At 51.2% G+C, this 18620-nt stretch overlaps 1 protein-coding gene across 2 annotated transcripts; it reads left to right on the top strand.

Annotated features, from left to right (window-relative positions):
* The first annotated feature begins 1933 nt into the window (after positions 1–1933).
* Positions 1934–17761, top strand: PDYN (prodynorphin). Of its 2 annotated transcripts, none has more exons than XM_047770348.1 (3): positions 1934–2276; positions 12326–12470; positions 15575–17761. In XM_047770348.1, the coding sequence occupies exons 2-3, from the start codon at positions 12342–12344 to the stop codon at positions 16214–16216; spliced, it is 771 nt and encodes a 256-aa protein (XP_047626304.1). In that variant the 5' UTR covers positions 1934–2276; positions 12326–12341; the 3' UTR covers positions 16217–17761. The 2 variants fall into 2 exon arrangements, with proteins under 2 accessions (XP_047626304.1, XP_047626303.1); XM_047770347.1 differs by having other exon boundaries at positions 1935–2276; positions 12323–12470.
* Positions 17762–18620: the final 859 nt, after the last annotated feature.

The raw sequence follows: 18620 nt of genomic DNA, 5'->3' as shown, positions 1-18620 counted from the left end.
GCATTGTGGTCTCCGCACCACACATTTGCTTGTGGTGAGGATACAGTGAAACGTGCACAAGCGTCTGACGTCTGAAACATAGTAGGTGCCCAGCGAGCGGCCCCCTTCCATCTTCCAGCTTGTAATGAACCAGCTGCAGAGAGAGGATGATGCCCCTGAGAACTGTGGTGCGTCAGAACGGAAGGATGTCACGGAGCTCCAGGCTGCATGACTATGGAGCACTCGTCACGTGCTGTGTCTCACATCCTCTGGTTTCAGCCTCACAAGAGCTCGGTGAGCTGGACATCATTTATCATTTTACAGATGAGCAAACTGAGGCTGAGGTCAGAAACCCTGTCTAAGGTCTCTCCCCTGGTGGAGCCAGAGCTGGGAAGCAAATTCACACCCGAAGTTGTATTCCCCGCAGCCCTTGCTGTACTGTGTAGGTGGAGGCGTGGTCCCAGAGAAGGGCGCTCCTGTCCCCCGCCCCCTGCCTCCCCCCCACCCCCGCCCCAGGGTCAGCAGAGTCCAGGATGGGGGAGGGAATAAGCAGGGTCAGAAAAACCTGGGTTTGGATCCTTGCTTGTGACTTACTGCTGTGTGCCTTTGGGCACGTTTCCCAGCCCTCAAGACACTTTTTCCTCATCTGCAAAATGGGGATAATATTCACTACCTGGCTAGGTTGCGAGGATTAAGCCTGGCAACGCTAGCTAACAGCCCGGTGCAGCATAGATGCCCAGGAAGTGAGCAACCCCTGCCTGACATCTGAAACAGCCTTAACGCCCATCTATATGGCTTGTCTGCTGTTGACCGAGGGGAAAGGCCTGTTCTCTTCCAAACTCAGAGACACCCTCCCTCCCCCACCCCTCTGCCCTGCTACATTCTGGAAGGTATTTGTAGCCATGGAGAGTGCAGCCCTCAAGCTGCTGCTGGCACAGGGCTGAGGGTGCCCGTGAGGACCCCTCCCCCACCCCGTCTGGAGCCCATGCAAAGGTGCATCGCAGCCCAGATTTTGAGGAGGATTTCAGGATACTCATTTTGCGTTGCCGCCAGAGAAAAATCAGCCGCAGCTCCTGGCTGCTGGGAAGGGCTGTGCTTATGCCAGGGCTGGTTGTGCCTGGCGCCAGCACAGGCATGTACTCGAGTCGACTGTCGGTTCTAGGCAAATGTACACACAAAACCCTTCCAGGCACACACTCAGAGCTGCCGCTGCACACAACACAGGGCCACACACGCCCCTGCTGGCTTCCTTTGCCTCTTCCCCTTCAGATCACAGGACTCTCGCAGCCTCTGCGTCTGTGGGTCGCGTGGCTTCTGTCTTCTGTCCTGGTTTCCTTCACTCCCTGCCCTGACTGTCCCTTTCCGCCCGTCTCTTCGGCTTCCCTCACCTCTGCTACTCTTCGCACTGTCCCCAAGTCTCTGTGTTTCTGTCTCTTTCTCCCCTGCTGTGTTGGCAGCGCTGCCTGTCCTCTGGCACAGTCTCTGGTCTCTCTCTGAAGCTTTCCATTTTGCTCTCTGTCTCTCTCCATCTGTCTCAATAGCTGACGCTCTCTGTCTCTTGTCTGTTTGTCTGTCTGACTGTCTCCCTGTGTGTACATCCATCTGTCTCTCTCTCTCTGACTGTCTCTCTCTGCTTCTCTTTCTGTGTCTCTCTTGTCTCTGTCTCCATCTGTCTCTATGTCTCTTTGTCCGTCTCTTCCTCTCTGTCTCTGTTTCCATATCTGTCTGACTGTCTCTCTATCTCCATCTGTCTCTAATCTCTGTCTGTCTGTCTCTCTGACTCTTTCTGTGTCTCTAACTCTTCCTGGTTCTGTCCTTCCCCACCTCTCTCTCTCTCTTTTTCCATGACACTCTCCTGGAAACGCATCAAAGACTGAAGTGGCCAGATTTCAAGTGACAAACAGCACTACACCCAGAATCCGCCCCCCTCCCAGCGCGGCTGCCTTCCTCCTCCACATCCCCTGTCACAGAGAGAAGCCTATTGTGTCGGGCCCAGGGAGTTCGAGTTGAAGGGCCCCGGGGTCTGCGCCTCTGACTGCTCTGAGCTACTTCCCCATTGGCTCCGTGCAGCCTGTGCTGAGCAAGGGCTGAGCGACAGGGGGAGGCTCTAGTCCATAAAAGGGGGGCCGAGGCACCAGAACTGCCATTCTAAGGGGCTTTGGCTGCGCTCACAGCTGCCTCTTTGGCACCTCCTTCCCAGCGGGAGGCAGGACCGTCCCTTGGTCTTGGACCGGCCACCTGCCACCACCCTCGAACCTGTTTGGCCAGAAGCTGCCCAGGGACAAAGAGGAGCACAGGTAATATCCAGAGAGTGCTGGAATCCTCTCTCTTGGTTTTTATTTATTTTTCCTGATTCTCTGGACCTGGAGAGGGTGGAAGCTTGGGCTGGGGGGTGGCAGGTGTGGGCCCGATTATCTGGCAGAGATAGTAAGAGTTATGAGGCTAGTTTCCAAAGCCAGATCCGTCCGAGACGGTCTGCTCCTTGGATTTTCCCTCTCAGTACAGCCCTGGCTGAAACAGGTGGGCTGCTCCCTCCCAAGAGGACCACTGCTTGGTTTTGGCCGCGGGATCTTCTTCCTCTGGCAGGCTGCCTCTCCACGGTGGTGCCCAAGCGAGAATGGGATGCCTTGGGTGGAAGAAGTGAGAGGCTTAGCTAATCAGGGTAATTTTAAAGGTCAGTGATTCTCGTTGGACTTAGAGAACAAGAGCTTGGGGACATTAATGAGATGTCAGGGCTCTGGCATTTACCACGTAAAATGTACATCAATGTATAGCCAAGTTCAGCCTTTTCATTCTTTTTGGATCGTGTTTAATTGCTGGCAGGGTGCAGGCTTGAGTGGCTTCTTTAGACATAATTTCACACAGAAATGAAGTTTGGGGTTGTTTTGTTGGGAAGGGAGGAGGGGAGAGAGTGACAGCATGCCAGGAGACCCAGGCTTGGCAGGATTTTCCTCATCCATTTTACTTTGAGAGGACTTGTTGCTTTCATGTCAATTACAGGCAGAGGCGTCAAGGTTTGGCAGGGAGGAAACTCAGATGGGAAAAAAGATTTGCTCCTCCAGAAAGATATCTGTATTCAAAGAAAATACTATAGAATCTTAAAGTTTGACTCCAGCAAAAAAAATAAAGGCGGGGGGCGGGGAGGGGGCTGGTGAGCTTCAGGAAGAAAAGCTGCTGATGACTCCAAGATTGCACAGGAAATTCTGTAACCTTGTACTTTTTCCTGGGTATTATCTTTTATCTAGAATCTCTCCAAGCTTTACAAACATTCCTTAATTAAGCCTCCGAATTTCCCAAGAGAAACAACTTCTTCAGGTTATTGGATCTGATTTCAGTTCCCCTCCCACAGACCAAAAGTCTTCATTACCATGGCTCTTCCAAGGGTTGGGAAAATATACAAGGCTTGTCTTTCTAATTTGACAGGCTTTCTAGTTAAGATCCATTGCAACACATTTCAGAACGTCAACCCCCTGCTCCCCCTCCCACCGCTGCATCTTCTCCCTCTTTTCCCCTCACCTTCTCTCACCAGTCCCACTCCACCTTGCCTTTTGTTCTATTTTTGCAGGTCATTTATCTCCAGGCTTTGAGATCTGCGTGGGGGAGCTGTTGCAGCAACCCAAGCCAGGCGAGCTGTGCTGCCTGGGTGAGGTTGCTGAAGGGATCTCAAACCCACTGCTTTGCCCCAGATGAGCTAGAGGTGTGATGGGTGGCAGGCGAATCCCCTCTCACTGTTACCCCTGGGGCGGGAGGGGGGATGTCACAGTAACTTCTGAGGCTGTATAGTAGAACCCAGCAGGTTTTAGCAGAACGGGCAAAGGGACCAGCTCTGGGGCTCTTCGAGAAATTTACAATCCCCATTAAAACACACAGAGAGGGATTAGGATCTGGAGGAGCCAGGAATTTTCCATGTCACTTCTAAATATGTATCTCACAACCCCCAAGACGGTGCTGGGTTCAAGTCCCAGATCCCACCACTCATTTGCTGTGTGGTTTGGGGACAGTGGCTCTCTCTCTCTGAGCAACAAGGGTGGTCATATTCACCTCCCGAGGTTATCATGAGATGCCATGAGATACAGTAAGATGCTTGGTGTTTAGGAGTTGTTCCCTAAATGCTAGTGTGACTGCGTGAGTGTGCACTGTCCCGGTGGCAGAGCTGCAGCCCTCCCCTTCCCCAACCCATTACAGCAATGTTGATTGTCCCACTCCATCACGCTGGGGGCTACGTCCAGGAAATATGATCTAGTGTCTAATACTTCTGTTAGTGGGGCTGACACGCCTTCCCCGCCCACCCCCTTCTCTCCCTGCCAAGAGGACTTTATGTCTTCAGCTGCTGCCTGGGGATCTTGAAGTCTCTCCTTGATTGATCTTCCCTAACTCCCCCGCCCCCTGCCCACCTCCTTGGGTCATTCTTGCACAATTGCTGTGTTTATTAGATGTCGTCCATCTTTAAGTGGGATCGATAGTTGGTGGTTTGATTCCAGCGGTGCCTGAGAAAGTGCAGTCAGCTAGCTGCTATCTTTTGCCGTTTCTGCTCATCCCAGCTCATAAATGGTGGTTCTCCTCATTGGATCTGACAAAGGGCTAACACGATTTCACTGAGACAGAGCTGGCCCCTGTGGCAGGCAGTAAACATTGCTGGGGACACCCAGGTAAGCCCAGGATCAGGGCCTGGAGATGGAGTGGGGTCCCTGAGTCCTATGAATTGGACCTCACTAGCCCCTCCAGCCAGGATACAGACGGAGGCTCCTGGAGGCTCCAGATGGAGGCTCCTGATGATGGCCCAGGACCATGAGGCACATCTTCTGGCTCAGGAGGCCTCTCCCGGAATCCTTCCAGCCGTCCTCCTGGCCAGCGGGATCACTGCAGGCCCTAGGCATGCTCACTAGGGGGCAATTTGCCCATCAGCATTTGGCCCCTTAGCTTAATACTGGACAGTCCTTTAACCTCTTTATGGAGCAGTTATTATGTCATTGGGCCTCTGGTCCACTGGCCGCAGGAACAGAGGGCAGATCGGAGGACTGCAGGAGAAGGGAACTGGTGATCGTGGATCCCGTAATAGGGCAACTTCCTGATCAAGAGCTATTTCCATTCTGCCTTCTCTCCATCCCTCCTCTTGCTCCCTCTCTTCTTCGCCTCCCCTTTCTTATCCGTCTCCCTCTCATTCCCACTCATCCTCTCCCATCTCTGCTTCTAACCCTTATTGTCTTTTCCCCTGTGGTCTGTTGGCTCACTCCCCGTGTGTCTAGGCACCTTGATTTTTTCTCTCCGCGTGCAAGTCTCTGCTGCTCTTCTTGGCTCCCTCCGCCCCCCCCCTACCCGCCCACCTCTGGGCTCTGTCTCTTTGCCCCCCTCTCTCTGTCCACGCTTTTCTCCCCATCTCTTAATTGCACCCAATAACAAAGGATGAGAGTTCCATAGGAACCCTGCTCTCAAAAAACATTCTTTCCAAAATGTACTTAATGATGTGGCTTGCAGGCCGTTCACTCTTTCAACTCTAGTCTCTGGACAAGGAGTGGTCCGAGAGAGGTGGCCAGCCCTCAGCCGGGGCCTCATGCTGGGCTCTGTGTTCTGACATCTTGCTGGACTAAATGGTGCCTTCCTTTTCCATCCAGAAGCCATGCCTGCATCCCCTTAAATTGATACTCCATTCTTTGTTAATGACTCTGAAGGCCTAACAAGAACAATCTTTTCCAGTTGGAGGGCCCCGTGTGGGCCGGCCCACTGGAGACCCACAGAAGGGAACTGTATGTATTTTCAAGTGGAGTGAAATTCCTGAAACAGTCTCATCTTCAGGAACATGAGCTGGAGCGGAGGTTGGGGGAACGAGTGGACAGTTAACGTGGTGTACAGCTCAGGATGGTTGGTGAAGTGGAGTCCCAGGCTGACCCCAAGCTGCTCCGTGGCGGCCTGGCCAGGTGTTTTGCTTCTCCAGGTCTCTGTTTCCCCGTCAAGTAAATGGGTTCATTGTGCCCTTTAGGGAGGATCCAGTAACTGAGATAAGGGTCCACTGCTGTGCCCTCAATAGGGGGTGAGATGGACCCAGATCCCACTTTGTCCCCCTGGGTGCTCCTGGCCTTGGGGCGCTTTGTCACGTGGTTCTCACTCTTGCTTCTTGGAACCAGAGCCTGCGTGGAATAATAGCACCTGTCCTGGGGAGGGGGGGTGGTCCATGGGAGGCCGGGGCTGGGCTGGCACAGTGCTCGCTGGAGGGTCACGGAAAGGACGCCACCTCCTCAGCGCGAGTCAAGGCCTGGGTGTGGGAGGCCCCAGTTCTGTCTCCATTTCCCTCCTGACTCACGATGTGACCTTAAACAAGTGACTTCATTTCTACCTTTTCCCATTTCCTCTTCTATCAAATACGGATAATCACATGCGATAAAGTGCTTGGAGAGATAATTGCGATGTTAAATCAAGCCATTATTATTCCATGCTGGCTTTTTAAATAAAAATGCTTGTTGCTCCTCAGAGCTCTCTGATGACAATATTGAAATATCAAGAGGAGATAAGAGGCCAGGCAGCCCCTTCCCCTTCAAGGAGCTCTGGGCCCTTGGTGACGAAAGGATCTTGGGGATCCTGGCCTTTAAATGATGCCCTCGGAGGGAGTCCTTACGGAGACAGGGCGGAGGCGCTACAAACCCACTGGCAGGTGAGAAGACAGGCTTGGAGAGGAAACGGATGCCCCAAGAAAATCAGCTTCAAAATGATTTGAATCATTAGAACAATAAAATGGTTATCAAAGTAAGGGGAGCAGCGGTCAGCAGACTTTCTCTTTTTCTTTCTTTTTTTGGCTGCCCCGAGGCATATGGAGTTCCCTGGCCAGGGATTAGATCTGAGCCTCCGTTGCAACCTACGCTGCAGCTGTGGCAACTCGGGATCCTTTGACCCACTGTGCTGGGCCCGGAGCGAACCTGTGTCCTGGTGCAGCAGAGACACGGCCATAGCAGGAACTCCAGCAAACTTGTTTTGTAAAGGACTAGATAGTAAATATTTGGGGCGTTCTTGGCCCTAGGTCCCGATTTCAGAGCTCAACTGTGCTTTTGTCCCCTGAAAGCCACCGGGACACTGTGTAAACAGAGGGGATGAGTGCTGTGTGATCAGGAGAGAAACCAAAACAATCGGGTGTGTACATTCAGAGAAAGAGGCTTCTTCTAAGGATTGGATCATGTGATTTTGGAGGCAGTTGGGTCCAAAATTTCTTCTTCCTTTAGGGGAGAATCACCTCCGTCCCCCTAGCCTCACCTCCCTCTCCCGGCTGACTCCACGTGCCTCGGGGGAGGTGGAGGCTGTAGAAATGCTTCCTAAACTTGCAAGCGCCACCACTGCCGCCGGGGTTACTTTGGGAGGCCCCTAGGAGGCCCCCTGGACCGCCAAGCCGAGTTCAGAAAAGGGGCCCCTCCTTTGCCAGAGGCTACGCAAGCCCCGCCCCCAACCCCAGCAACCTGGCCCCCTTCGCTGGTCTGCGTGCTGACTCCCTGTCCCCAGGGCTCACCCAGCCGGCTCTGCTCACGGTCCATGTCTGATACAGAGATGAACGCAACGTTCCTTTACTCCTGGTTCATCCCAAGTCAGGGATGATGAGCAGGTAGGGCAAGCTCTGAGGTACCACTTCCAAGCCAGGCCTGCAGGAAGGTGAAAATGCTCCCTTGGGACTCATCTGACTTTGCTCAGTAATCCGTTTATCTAAAGGAGGAAGGGAACAGGATGGCTAAAGAAAGTCTCAGGGCTGGTGTGCCTCTGAGAGAGGCCCCGGAGATCCACTCGGAGGCCCAGCCCTCCCACTCACAGGCTGGGTGGACTTGGGTGAGCAGCGTCTCTCCCAGTCTCAGTCTTGTTCTCTGTACAATGGGTATAAACGCCCTCACCCCTGGGTTGTTGTGAGGATTAGAATAACACGTGTAAAAAGATCACGCAGAGCCTGGCAGCCAGGTAGGCTTTTGAGAAATGGTGGCTCTCACTGGATTGATGTCACCATCAATACGGGGCTCTCAGCACTCCCAGCACACAGTAGCCCCTCCACAAATGGCAGGCAATTCATTCAACAATTCCTTTTGTTTAAAACCCTCTGTTCTGGGCCCTATGTCATTATCAATCTTTTAAAAAAAAATTTTTTAATAGCTGCACCTGCAGCATATGGAGATTCCCAGGCCAAGAATGGGAATTGCAGCTGCTGGCCTAACCCATAGCCACGGCAACACTGGATCCAAGCTGCATCTGTGACCTTTGCTACAACTCATCACAATGTCAGATCCTTATCCCACTGAGTGAGGCTAGAGGTTGAACCCGGATCCTAACAGCCACAACAAGAATGTCTTTTTTTTTTTGTCTTTTTTGCCATTTCTTGGGCCGCTCCTTTAGCATATGGAGGTTCCCAGGCTAGGGGTCGAATTGGAGCTGTAGCTGCTGGCCTACAGCACAGCCACAGCAACATGGGATCCGAGCCGTGTCTGCGACCTACACTGCAGCTCACGGCAACGCTGGATCCTTAACCCATGGAGCGAGGCCAGGGATCGAACCCACAACCTCATGGTTCCTAGTCGGATTCGCTAATCACTGAGCCATGACAGAACTCCGAGACTGACTTTTGAAGAACAGTACGAGTTAGGCAGGTCAGGGACAGAAGAGGGTGGATGGGCGGGGTGAGAAAGGGGCACCAAGTGCAAAGGCTTGGGGGACCGGGCACCAGGGCATTCCTTGTAGAATTGCAGGTGGCTTGGTCAGGCTCAGATTGGGGGTGCCACACCTTTGCTGGGATACCTCGAACAGGTGACATGATCTCTCTGTGCCTCCATTTCCTCACAGAAGAACAAGGAGACTATCAGTCCCCGCCTACAAGCTCCCCTTAAGTCAAGTCACGTGCAGGACTCAGCATGGGGCCGCATATGGTGAGCGATGCCCGCCTGGTCAGTGGCAGCTCTCCTCAGCAGGAAGCCCTGGAGAGCCTGGAGAAGGGGTGGGTCCTCCCAAAGGCCACGGAGGACCCGGATGCAGGGCAGGGTGTAGTCAGACTGGCCTTTTGGAACCATCCTCTGGCTGCTTTGTGGAGGGTGTCTGTGTGGAGCCAGGAGGAGGAGCTGGAGGCTGGCGAGGGGGTGCATCGGGGGCTGGGGCCATGTACACTGGTTAGAAGGTGACTTCTGAAGCCAGACTGCCTGCATATAAGTCCCAGCTTTGCCGCTCGCTAGCTCTAGAGTCTTGGCAGGTGTCTAAACTCCGTTTCCTCATCTGTGAGGTGGCCATGACCCGCCCCATAGAGTTACTGTGAGTGTAAATGTATTCATCCACGAGAAAGACTTAGAGCATCTTCACTCAACAACCATCAGCTCAGCTAGAACTGTTATTATTATTGTTATTATTATTCTTACTCTTTTTGCCTTTTTCTAGGGCCCCTCCTGTGGCACATGGAGGTTCCCAGGCTAGGGGTCTAATTGGAGCTGTGGCCACCAGCTTACACCAGAGCCACAGCAATGTGAGATCCGAGAAGAGTCTGCGACCTACACCACAGCTCACAGCAATGCCGGATCCTTAACCCACTGAGCGAGGCCAGGGATTGAACCTGCAACCTCATGGTTCCTAGTCGGATTTGTTAACCACTGAGCCACGACGGGAACTCGAGCAGTTATTATTATTAAATGTCAATTTAGTGGATGAAAGGAAAGCATGCTGACGTTATTTTTGCCTGGGACAACGAGATCTCAAATTGGGCTTCCTACTTGAGCAGCCAAAGCTGTGTGGGAAGCTTCTAGCCAGGAGTTAGAAGGTGGTGATGCTGTCCCTCCCCAGTGGCTTAATTCCTTGCTAATCTTGCGCCGGGCCAGCCCAGCCATCGCTGATATGAGAGAAAGCACGAGCTGCCTGCTTTGTATCTGCACATAAACGGCACGGCTCACTCGCCTGGAACCCAAATCCGCTCAGCAGTTAATAGAGCGTGAGAGAAAGAGAGGAAGGAGAGAGGCATGGATGGACGCAGGCCACCTCCTGGAAGCTCCTTCTCTGGGCCCCTCTGCTTAGGGGGCAGACCTAGCCCAGCCTGGAGAGAAGCAGATGAACCTGAGTTCTCACCTTTAATTGCTGTGTGACCTCAGGAGATTCACCAAGCCTCTCTGAGCACCAGCTCTCTCATCTATAAAGTGGGGATAATGATGCCCACCCCTCACAGTGGGCAGATTGGGTACAATATACAAGTAAAGGCCCCGCGCCCAGGGCCCTCCGGGCCTTATGGAGGGTTCAGCTGTTAATGAAGCAAAGTGGTTCTAGAAACTGTGGTCATTAATAGCACACGTGTGGGGAGTCAAACAGGATGGGACGTGGACCCCTGCTTCACTACTCCCTTGAAGGCATGAAGACTTCACTGAACTGGCAGTGCCCTCTCTGGGGAGGAGTAAATGAGATGACAGATGCAGGGCTTAGTCAAGGTGTGCTGCACAGTAGGGGACCCATCAGTGGTGGCTGGGATCCTGTCAGGTCTGCTCTGGAGGGACACCTACTGGGTGCCCTGATGCCAGCTCTGGGCTATGGTGTGGGGTCCTGGGGCCGTGGGTGGAATCTTCCAAACCCCTGGATAGCTGAGCAGACAGGGCAGTGGGCAGGAGCGGGGACTGGGTGGGAGGAGGTAGGACAGCCATCTGGGAGAGCAGTGATGGAGGTATCAGGCTACAGCGGTGGCCCTGCTGCTGGGGATGGTGTCTCAGGGGAACTGCCCACTTCTGGTTGGAAGTTCTGCATTTTGCTCCCATTTGACAGCCTTGCCTGTTAATAATCGGTCAATAAGGAGTTAACTATGAAAGGGGCAGCTTCTAATAGACTCTTTGTGAAGCATTAACTCATCTGCCTAGTATTTGTTGAGGGCCAGGGTTGTGGGTGCCAGGATACAGAAGGGACTACGCCAGTTAGGTCTGTGCCCGCAGGGAGCTAATAATCTAATGAAGGAATGATAATACGCAACAATGACAAGCATCAAATGACAGGACAAATGAGATGGTGAATGTTCATTCATTCAGTTACAAGAAGGAGGGAGCCATGTGAAAGATTAATCTGAGTCCAAAGATTTTCACAGCTGGAGGAATAGGACGTGCAAAGGCCCTGAGGTAGAGGCAGGCCTGGCATGTTTGAGGGACCCTGGATACAAGACACATCTCCTGCTTTCATGAAACGATCATCTGAGGACTCAAATAGATAATTACCAAAAGGAGAAATATTTTCATGGAGGAGGCACAATTTTCTGTGAAAATACAAAGGGGAGCATCTCACCCAGCCTAGACATGAGACACACACCTGCCTAGGGAAGGTGAGATCTAATCTAAGACCTAAATGACAAGTAATAGAAGAGAAGAGGAAGGTTTTCCAGGAAGAGGGTCTAACATGTGCAAAGGGCCAGAGGTGGGATAGGGCCTGATCTATTCGTTAGGAGAATTATAGGCGCTTGGGTGTGGTTGAAACCGGAGCTGAAGAGTTGGGTGTAGGGATGGAATTGAGGGTGTCCCTGACCCGGCCCCATAGCTCTGATCCCAGGATTGATGTGCTGAGAAGGGCATCTCAAGGTGAACAGGATGGGCCAGTGAGGGAACTGCAGGCAAGGAGGCCAGCGCAGAGACAGGGAAGGTAGAGCTCTGGCCAGGCTCCAGAGAAGCACTGGGGTGGAGAAGGTCCTTAGCAGAAAAGATTGGTCCGGAGAAGAGCAGGTGATGGAAGCCTCAGAGAACACAGGAAAGCAGACAACCCTGTGTCTTCTGGCTTGGTGTGGGGTCGGAGTGGGCTTTGAAGTCTGACAGACCCTTGTCCACTTCCTGTGTGAGCAATCACTTCACCTCTCTGAGCTTCAACTTCCCCATCTCACTAATGGCACAGCCCACATTAAAAGCTGTTGTGCAGATTGAATGTCAGCACGTAGGAAAGCTCCTAGCGCAGAGCAGGCATACATTGCATGTTAGTTCTCTGCCTTGACTTTTGGCCTTGGGCACCCGTTGCTCTCCCTGGGCTTCTGTCTTCTTAACTGTGGAATGGGAACAAGAATGTTTGCCTTGCTGTGCAGCAGGGCCAGCAGGCGTCTGCTTTGCAGGCTCAGGACACACCCCACAAAGTAGGATGTGAATTTATTTTTCAGGGCCACACCCGCGGCATATGAAGTTTCCCAGGCTAGGGGTCAAATGCCACAGCCACAGCAACGCAGGATCCAAGTGCATCTGTGACCTACACCACAGCTCACGGCAACGCCAGATCCTTAACCCACATGAGCAAGGCCAGAGATCGCACCCACAACCTAATGGTTCTTGGTCACATTCGTTTCTGCTGTGCCGTGATGGGAACTCCTGATCACAGATTTTGTTTCTTCTTTTTCCTTCCCCAGCAGGAAGACCCAAAACAGAATGGCGTGGCAGGGGCTGCTGCTGGCTGCTTGCCTCCTTGTGCTCCCCTCCACCATGGCGGACTGCCTGTCCGGGTGCTCCTTGTGTGCTGTGAAGACCCAGGATGGGCCCAAACCCATCAACCCCCTGGTGAGTTTCAGGCAAGGCCCAGGTCCTGGCATCTATGTGCAGAAGGGACCATGGCGTGGAGCCTAGAAGGGGAAGGTGACAGGCCTGGGTAGCCATGGGCCTGCCCTGTAGATTCGCTCTATTCCCTGCCTTGTGGCCAACCTGGGCACCAGATGCTGCTGTTTCCCGGCTCCCATCCCCGCCTCAGATCTCACCATCCTGGGCTCACTTAGGTCTGGGACAGATGCTCAGGTTTCCAGGGAGCCTGTTGCCTGGCAACAAAGAGTGCCATTCATGAGGCGGTGCTGACTTCCGGAATCAGCAGCCCTCCGTGAACTTTTCAGGTCTTCTTACCACCAGGCTGATGGGCACTCCCAAATCCAGTCACTCCTGTGAGAGAAGCTCTTTCCACAACCCCTAGGTGCTGGGACCTGGCTATGAGGATCCAAGCCTGACCCTTCTCCTGGGACGTTGGCTGGCCTTGCTCGCTTTGCTTTGAATCAGACTTTTCCCTGTGCCTTGTCTCCAGCAGACAAGCTAGAGTAGATGTACAAGAGTGTAGCGGACAGAACACAGGCTTTGGTTCTGCCAATATCTAGTGCCATCACCCTGGAATCCCCTCCCTGAGCCTCCGTTTCCTCATCTGCAAAATGAGGGTGATTCCATTAGGTGCTGATGCAAAGTAATAAATATACGATGCTAGCCGCTCTTTATTGAGATGCCCCCAGGGCACCGGTGTTGCCCATGTATGATCTCAGAAGGACACAGAGATTAAGCAGGAAGACCCATGGCCTTAGAACCTGGGTCCAGCTTCCAGTATTAACTAGTGTGGCTGTGGTCCTCCTCACGATCATCGCTGCCACCGCTGCCACCTCCCCCATTGTCACCCTGATGTTTGGCTCCTCCCCACTTTTAGGAAGTAGATACTACTGTCCCCTCAGGTCTGATGAACCCTCAAATGTCCCTTCACATGTGTTCTTTCTGCCATTGTACGTTCTGTCCTTCCCTATAGAATGTTTACAGCATCCTTCACGCCTAGAAAAGGTTGGGTGAACCAGCTATTGCCTCTGGAGTCAGAAGTAGAAGAACGTGGAGTTCCCGTTGTGGCTCAGTGGTTAATGAATTCGACTAGGAACGATGAGGTTGCAGGTTCGATCCCTGGCCTCGCTCAGTGGGTTAAAGACCTGGCGTTGCCCTGAGCTGTGGTGTAGGTTGCAGACGCAGCTCGGATCCCACGTTGCTGTGGCTCTGGTGTAGGCCCGTGGCCACAGCTCTGATTGGACCCCTAGCCTGGGAACCTCCATATGCCGCGGGAAGAGGCCCTAGAAAAGGCAAAAAAAAAAAAAGAAGTAGAAGAATGTGAGGGAGCACAGCAGAGCACCATGGGAAGATCTTACGTTCAACTTTGGCAGTGCCACCTGTAGCCATGTGCCCTTGGGAAAGCAGTTTCCCCTCTCCACATCTGTTTGCTCATCCCCACATGGGCACACACAACGCCAACTACCTTTATGCACCATTGGGAACATTAAAGTGGGCAGCCTGGGGTTAGCAATGGTTTTTGATTTCCTTAGACACTGGTCAGGGGGCCCTCCGGGCAGAGTCTTGTGGGGTTTTTAAAAATTTATTTTTTATTATTATTATTATTTTATGTATTTTTAGGAATGCACCTACGGCATATGGATTTTCCCAGGCTATAGGTCAAATCGGAGCTGTAGCCGCTGGCCTATACCACAGCCACAGCAATGCCAGATCTGAGCCACGTCTGCAAGCTACACCACAGCTCATGGCAATGCCAGATCCTTAACCCACTGAGTGAGGCCAGGGATCAAACTTGCATCCTCATGGATGCTAGTCAGATTCATTTCCACTGACCCACGAAGGGAACTCCTGTGGGTTTTTTAAAAAATAAATTATATTGGAGTATAACTGACTTCAAAAATTGTGTTAGTGTCAGGTATACAGCCAAGTAAAGCAATTATACACATACATAAATCTGTTTCTTTTCAGATTCTTTTCCCATATAGGTTATTATACAGTATTGAGTAGATTACCCTGTGCTATACAATAGTTCCTTGTTATCTATCTATCTATCTATCTATCTATCTATCTATCTATCTACCTATCTACCTATCTATTTATTTATTGTCTTTTTAGGACTGCACCCATGGCACATGGAATTTTCCAGGCTAGGGTTTGAAGAGGAGCTGTAGCTGCCAGCCTATGCCACAGCCACAGCAACGTGGGATCTGAGCTGTGTCTGTGACCTACACCACAGCTTCTGGCAATGCCAGATCCTTAACCCACTGAGTGAGGCTAGGGGTCAAACCCATGTCCTCATGGTTACTAGTGGGGTTCATTGCCGCTGAGCCACAATGGGAACTCCCATCTATCTGTTTGATACATAGTAGTGTGTATATGTCCATTACAATCCCCAATTTATCCTTCCTGTCCCACAGTTCCCCTTTAGTAACCGTGAATTTGGTTTCACAATCTTTGGTCTGTTTCTGTTTTGTAAGTTTTTTTTTTTTTTGTCTTTTGTTGTTGTTATTGTTGTTGTTGTTGTTGTTGCTATTTCTTGGGCCGCTCCCGTGGCATATGGAGGTTCCCAGGCTAGGGGTTGAATCGGAGCTACAGCCACTGGCCTACGCCAGAGCCACAGCAACGCGGATCCAAGCCGCGTCTGCAACCTACACCACAGCTCACGGCAACGCCGGATCGTTAACCCACTGAGCAAGGGCAGGGACCGAACCCGCAACCTCATGGTTCCTAGTCGGATTCGTTAACCACTGCGCCACGATGGGAACTCCTGTTTTGTAAGTTTTTTGTATCATTTTTTGTTAGATTCTACATGTTAGTGATCTCATATGATATGTGTCTTTCTCTGACTTACTTCACTTAGTATGATAATTTCTAGGTCCATCCATGTTGCTACAAATAACATTATTTCATTCTTTTTTATGGCTGGGTAATATTCCAGAAGAAGATGTGTACCAGAGCTTCTTTATCCACTCCTGTGTTGATGGATATTTAGGTTACTTCCCTGTCTTGGCTATTGTAAGAAGCTTGTGGTTTGATAGTTTGATGGGAATGGTATTACCACTGTGGTCTTTTGGGGTCTTTTGCAGATTTGCTCCCTGGAATGCCAGGCTGCCCTGCAGCCCGCTGAGGAGTGGGAGAGGTGCCAGGGCCTTCTGTCTTTTCTCACTCCCTTGAGCCTCGGGCTCGAAGGCAAGGAAGACTTGGAGAGCAAGGCAGCTTTGGAAGAGCCCTCTAGTGAGCTGGTCAAGTACATGGGGCCCTTCTTGAAGGAGCTGGAGAAAAACAGATTCCTCCTCAGCACTCCAGCAGAGGAGACTGCTTTCAGCAGGAGCCTGGTGGAGAAGCTCAGGAGCCTCCCTGGCAGGTTGGGGGAGGAAACAGAGTCTGAGCTGATGGGGGACGCCCAGCAGAATGATGGTGCCATGGAGGCTGCAGCCCTGGATTCCAGTGTGGAGGACCCCAAGGAGCAGGTCAAACGTTATGGGGGCTTCCTGCGCAAATACCCCAAGAGGAGCTCAGAAGTAGCTGGGGAGGGGGATGGGGATGGGGATAAGGTGGGTCACGAAGACCTGTACAAGCGCTATGGGGGCTTCTTACGGCGCATTCGTCCCAAGCTCAAGTGGGACAACCAGAAGCGCTATGGTGGTTTTCTCCGGCGCCAGTTCAAGGTGGTTACTCGGTCTCAGGAAGACCCCAATGCCTATTATGAAGAGCTTTTTGATGTGTAAACCCTTCCCCATCCTGGAAATGAGTCAGGAGCTTTCCCTAAGGCCCTTCCAGGTGGGAGGGCACACGTTCATCCTCCCCTATAGCCCTCATTTCCACGCTCAGTTCAGCATTGTCTATAAAACATCCAAACCTCATCTGCCTCTCCTTCCACCTGGGTGCTGTGTGTGTCTGGGTCAGTGAGAGGGAGGGTGGAGATTCCCCTTTCCAATAGGCTTAGTGCTTGGCTCCCACCCCACACAGCAGCAGCTCTTGACATCAGTCTCTCCACCCCATCCTTGTGATGCCCCAGTTCCAGGAAACCAGACGAACGTCTTGACTCCTCTGGATCTGGACTCTCCAAAGTTTACCGATCAATGCCCCTCTCAGAAGATAAATGAGTATACCCCCTCCCATGCAGAACTATTCATGTATATAATATATACAAATATCATAAAATATGTAAGAGGTAAACATTTAAAACAAGAGTGATAAACAAATAAAAATTCTAACATTTGATTCTCAAAGCTCAAAAGATCTCCCTACTGTGCAGACCATGCTTTAGGTAAAAAGCTCAAACGCTGCCTTTTATTGGAGCAGGAATTCCTACACTAGAAAGTTTGGTCTCCCAGTGGGTTAAATATTCAGTCAGTTATTCTGCGTTCTTCTCGTTTAGAAACACACCTTCTAAGAACGCAGTTCCTGGGCTCCAGTCCATGTTGGTACCCTGGACAGCGCCCAGCTCCTCCGAGGAGAGGAAGAGCGTGAAAATCCCTTTCTGAAATGGTTAATGAGAGCAGCTCTCCTGAATGCTGAAATGATCAAGGAGGGAGTGAGGCAAACCAATTTGTTCTGTGCAACAGATTCAAAATGTGGACCGGTTCCCTCAGCCCTCATTAAACTAATTAAACTGATCGGTATCACACTCCAACCCCAGGATGAACTGAAGCTGAGTTGAGCTGATGAGGTTAAGCACAACCGTGTTCTTGAGCAGCTGAATCTGCCGCCAAGAGTCCAAGCCATCTGGCCAAACATATGCGTTGGGCATTGGGCGAGGCAATCCAGAAGCAACAGCTAGAAAGAGGAGCTGGCCCTCTTTAGCCCCCATGATGATTTTTTCCTCTTCATGTCTCAAAATAAAACCAGAAGGAAGAATGAAATGATTAAGTGCTTGAGGCCAAATGAGTTCCCTTTATTCAAATAACCCAGAAACAGAGGAAGGACCTCAATCAAAGTCCTCTCCTCTTTCTCTGTCTCTGTCTGTCTGTCTCTCGCCTGTCCCCAGGCACTATGGTTGGGTTTGTGGATCCAGGAGGCTGGCCTGGATGGGGAAGGAAATAAATGTAAGTTTGGTTATTTTGTATAGGATGCTGCTGAGCCCACCTCTTCATGCATCACCCCAGGCCTCTCAAGATGTTCTGAAATCTATTGATTGTTTTAGAGTTACTTTGTGTGCTTTTAAAAATATGCTTTTTTTTTTTTGCAATTTACTTGGAATTTGCTTAGTCCTTAACAGGCCTGTGTTATTTCATGCTCCTTCAGTACAATAAATAAAAGAAAGATCCTGATGATTTGGGCTCTGTGTGTGTGTGTGTGTGTGTGTGTGTGTGTGTGTGTGTGTCTCAGATCCCAAGAGTGACAAGACCATTTTCAGAAAAGAATGCTGGGGAATAGGAAGTTCCCATATGGCACAGCGAGTTAAAGATCCAGTGTTGCTATGGTGCAGGCTACAGCTGTGGCACGGATTTGATTCCTGCCCCAGGAACATGCCATGGGTGTAGCAACACAAACAAACAAATGAACAAACAAACAAACAAACAAAAACCCCAAAAAGCAAAAAACAGAAGAGTGCTGGGGAGTGAAAAATACAGACAACACGCATATTCATGTTAGAAAACTAAATATAAGATAATGGAAAGAGCACAAACTTTAGAGGGCCATAGTTCTAAGTCTGAGATCTGTGTGACCTTGGATAAGTCATTTGACATCTTTGAGCCTTGTTCTCTCCTCTGTAGAATAAAGACTAATAGTGCCTATTTTGTAAAGGTGGCTGTGAGGATCAGGTGTGACCATGTATGCAAGACTCCTAGGACATGGTGGGTGTTCGATAAATGAGGGTTTTCTCTCCTACATCGTCTTAAGCGACAGTGACAAAGCTCAAGCATCCAGCGACGTGGTGGATAGAGAAGGGGGGTTGCTGTGTCCTATGCCGGAGGACCAGGGCAAGAGGAAGAAACCTTCCCAGATAAAGAGAAGTGTGACAGGGATGAAGAACACTCTAGAGAATGGGGGGCATAATGCCCTTTACTAAAATGACAGCCTTCATTAAATGCCATAGATGACATGTCTTTAAATAGGACTAGAAGATTCAGTGGCTGCAGACCTCATGGGTTTCACTTGGACACTGGCTTTCTGAGTGACTTCAGA

This window comes from Phacochoerus africanus, chromosome 3 (assembly GCF_016906955.1).
Source record: "Phacochoerus africanus isolate WHEZ1 chromosome 3, ROS_Pafr_v1, whole genome shotgun sequence".
Lineage (NCBI taxonomy): Eukaryota > Metazoa > Chordata > Mammalia > Artiodactyla > Suidae > Phacochoerus > Phacochoerus africanus.
The sequence above is the reverse complement of the archived record's forward strand: the minus strand, read 5'-3'. Positions and strand labels throughout refer to the sequence as shown.

Excerpts from the sequence above, each read along its gene's own strand:
- PDYN (XM_047770348.1), top strand. The coding sequence starts at position 12,342 with ATGGCGTGGCAGGGGCTGCTGCTGGCTGCTTGCCTCCTTGTGCTCCCC. Across the intron at positions 12,471-15,574 it reads CCAAACCCATCAACCCCCTG|ATTTGCTCCCTGGAATGCCA; the intron begins GTGAGTTTCAGG and ends GGTCTTTTGCAG.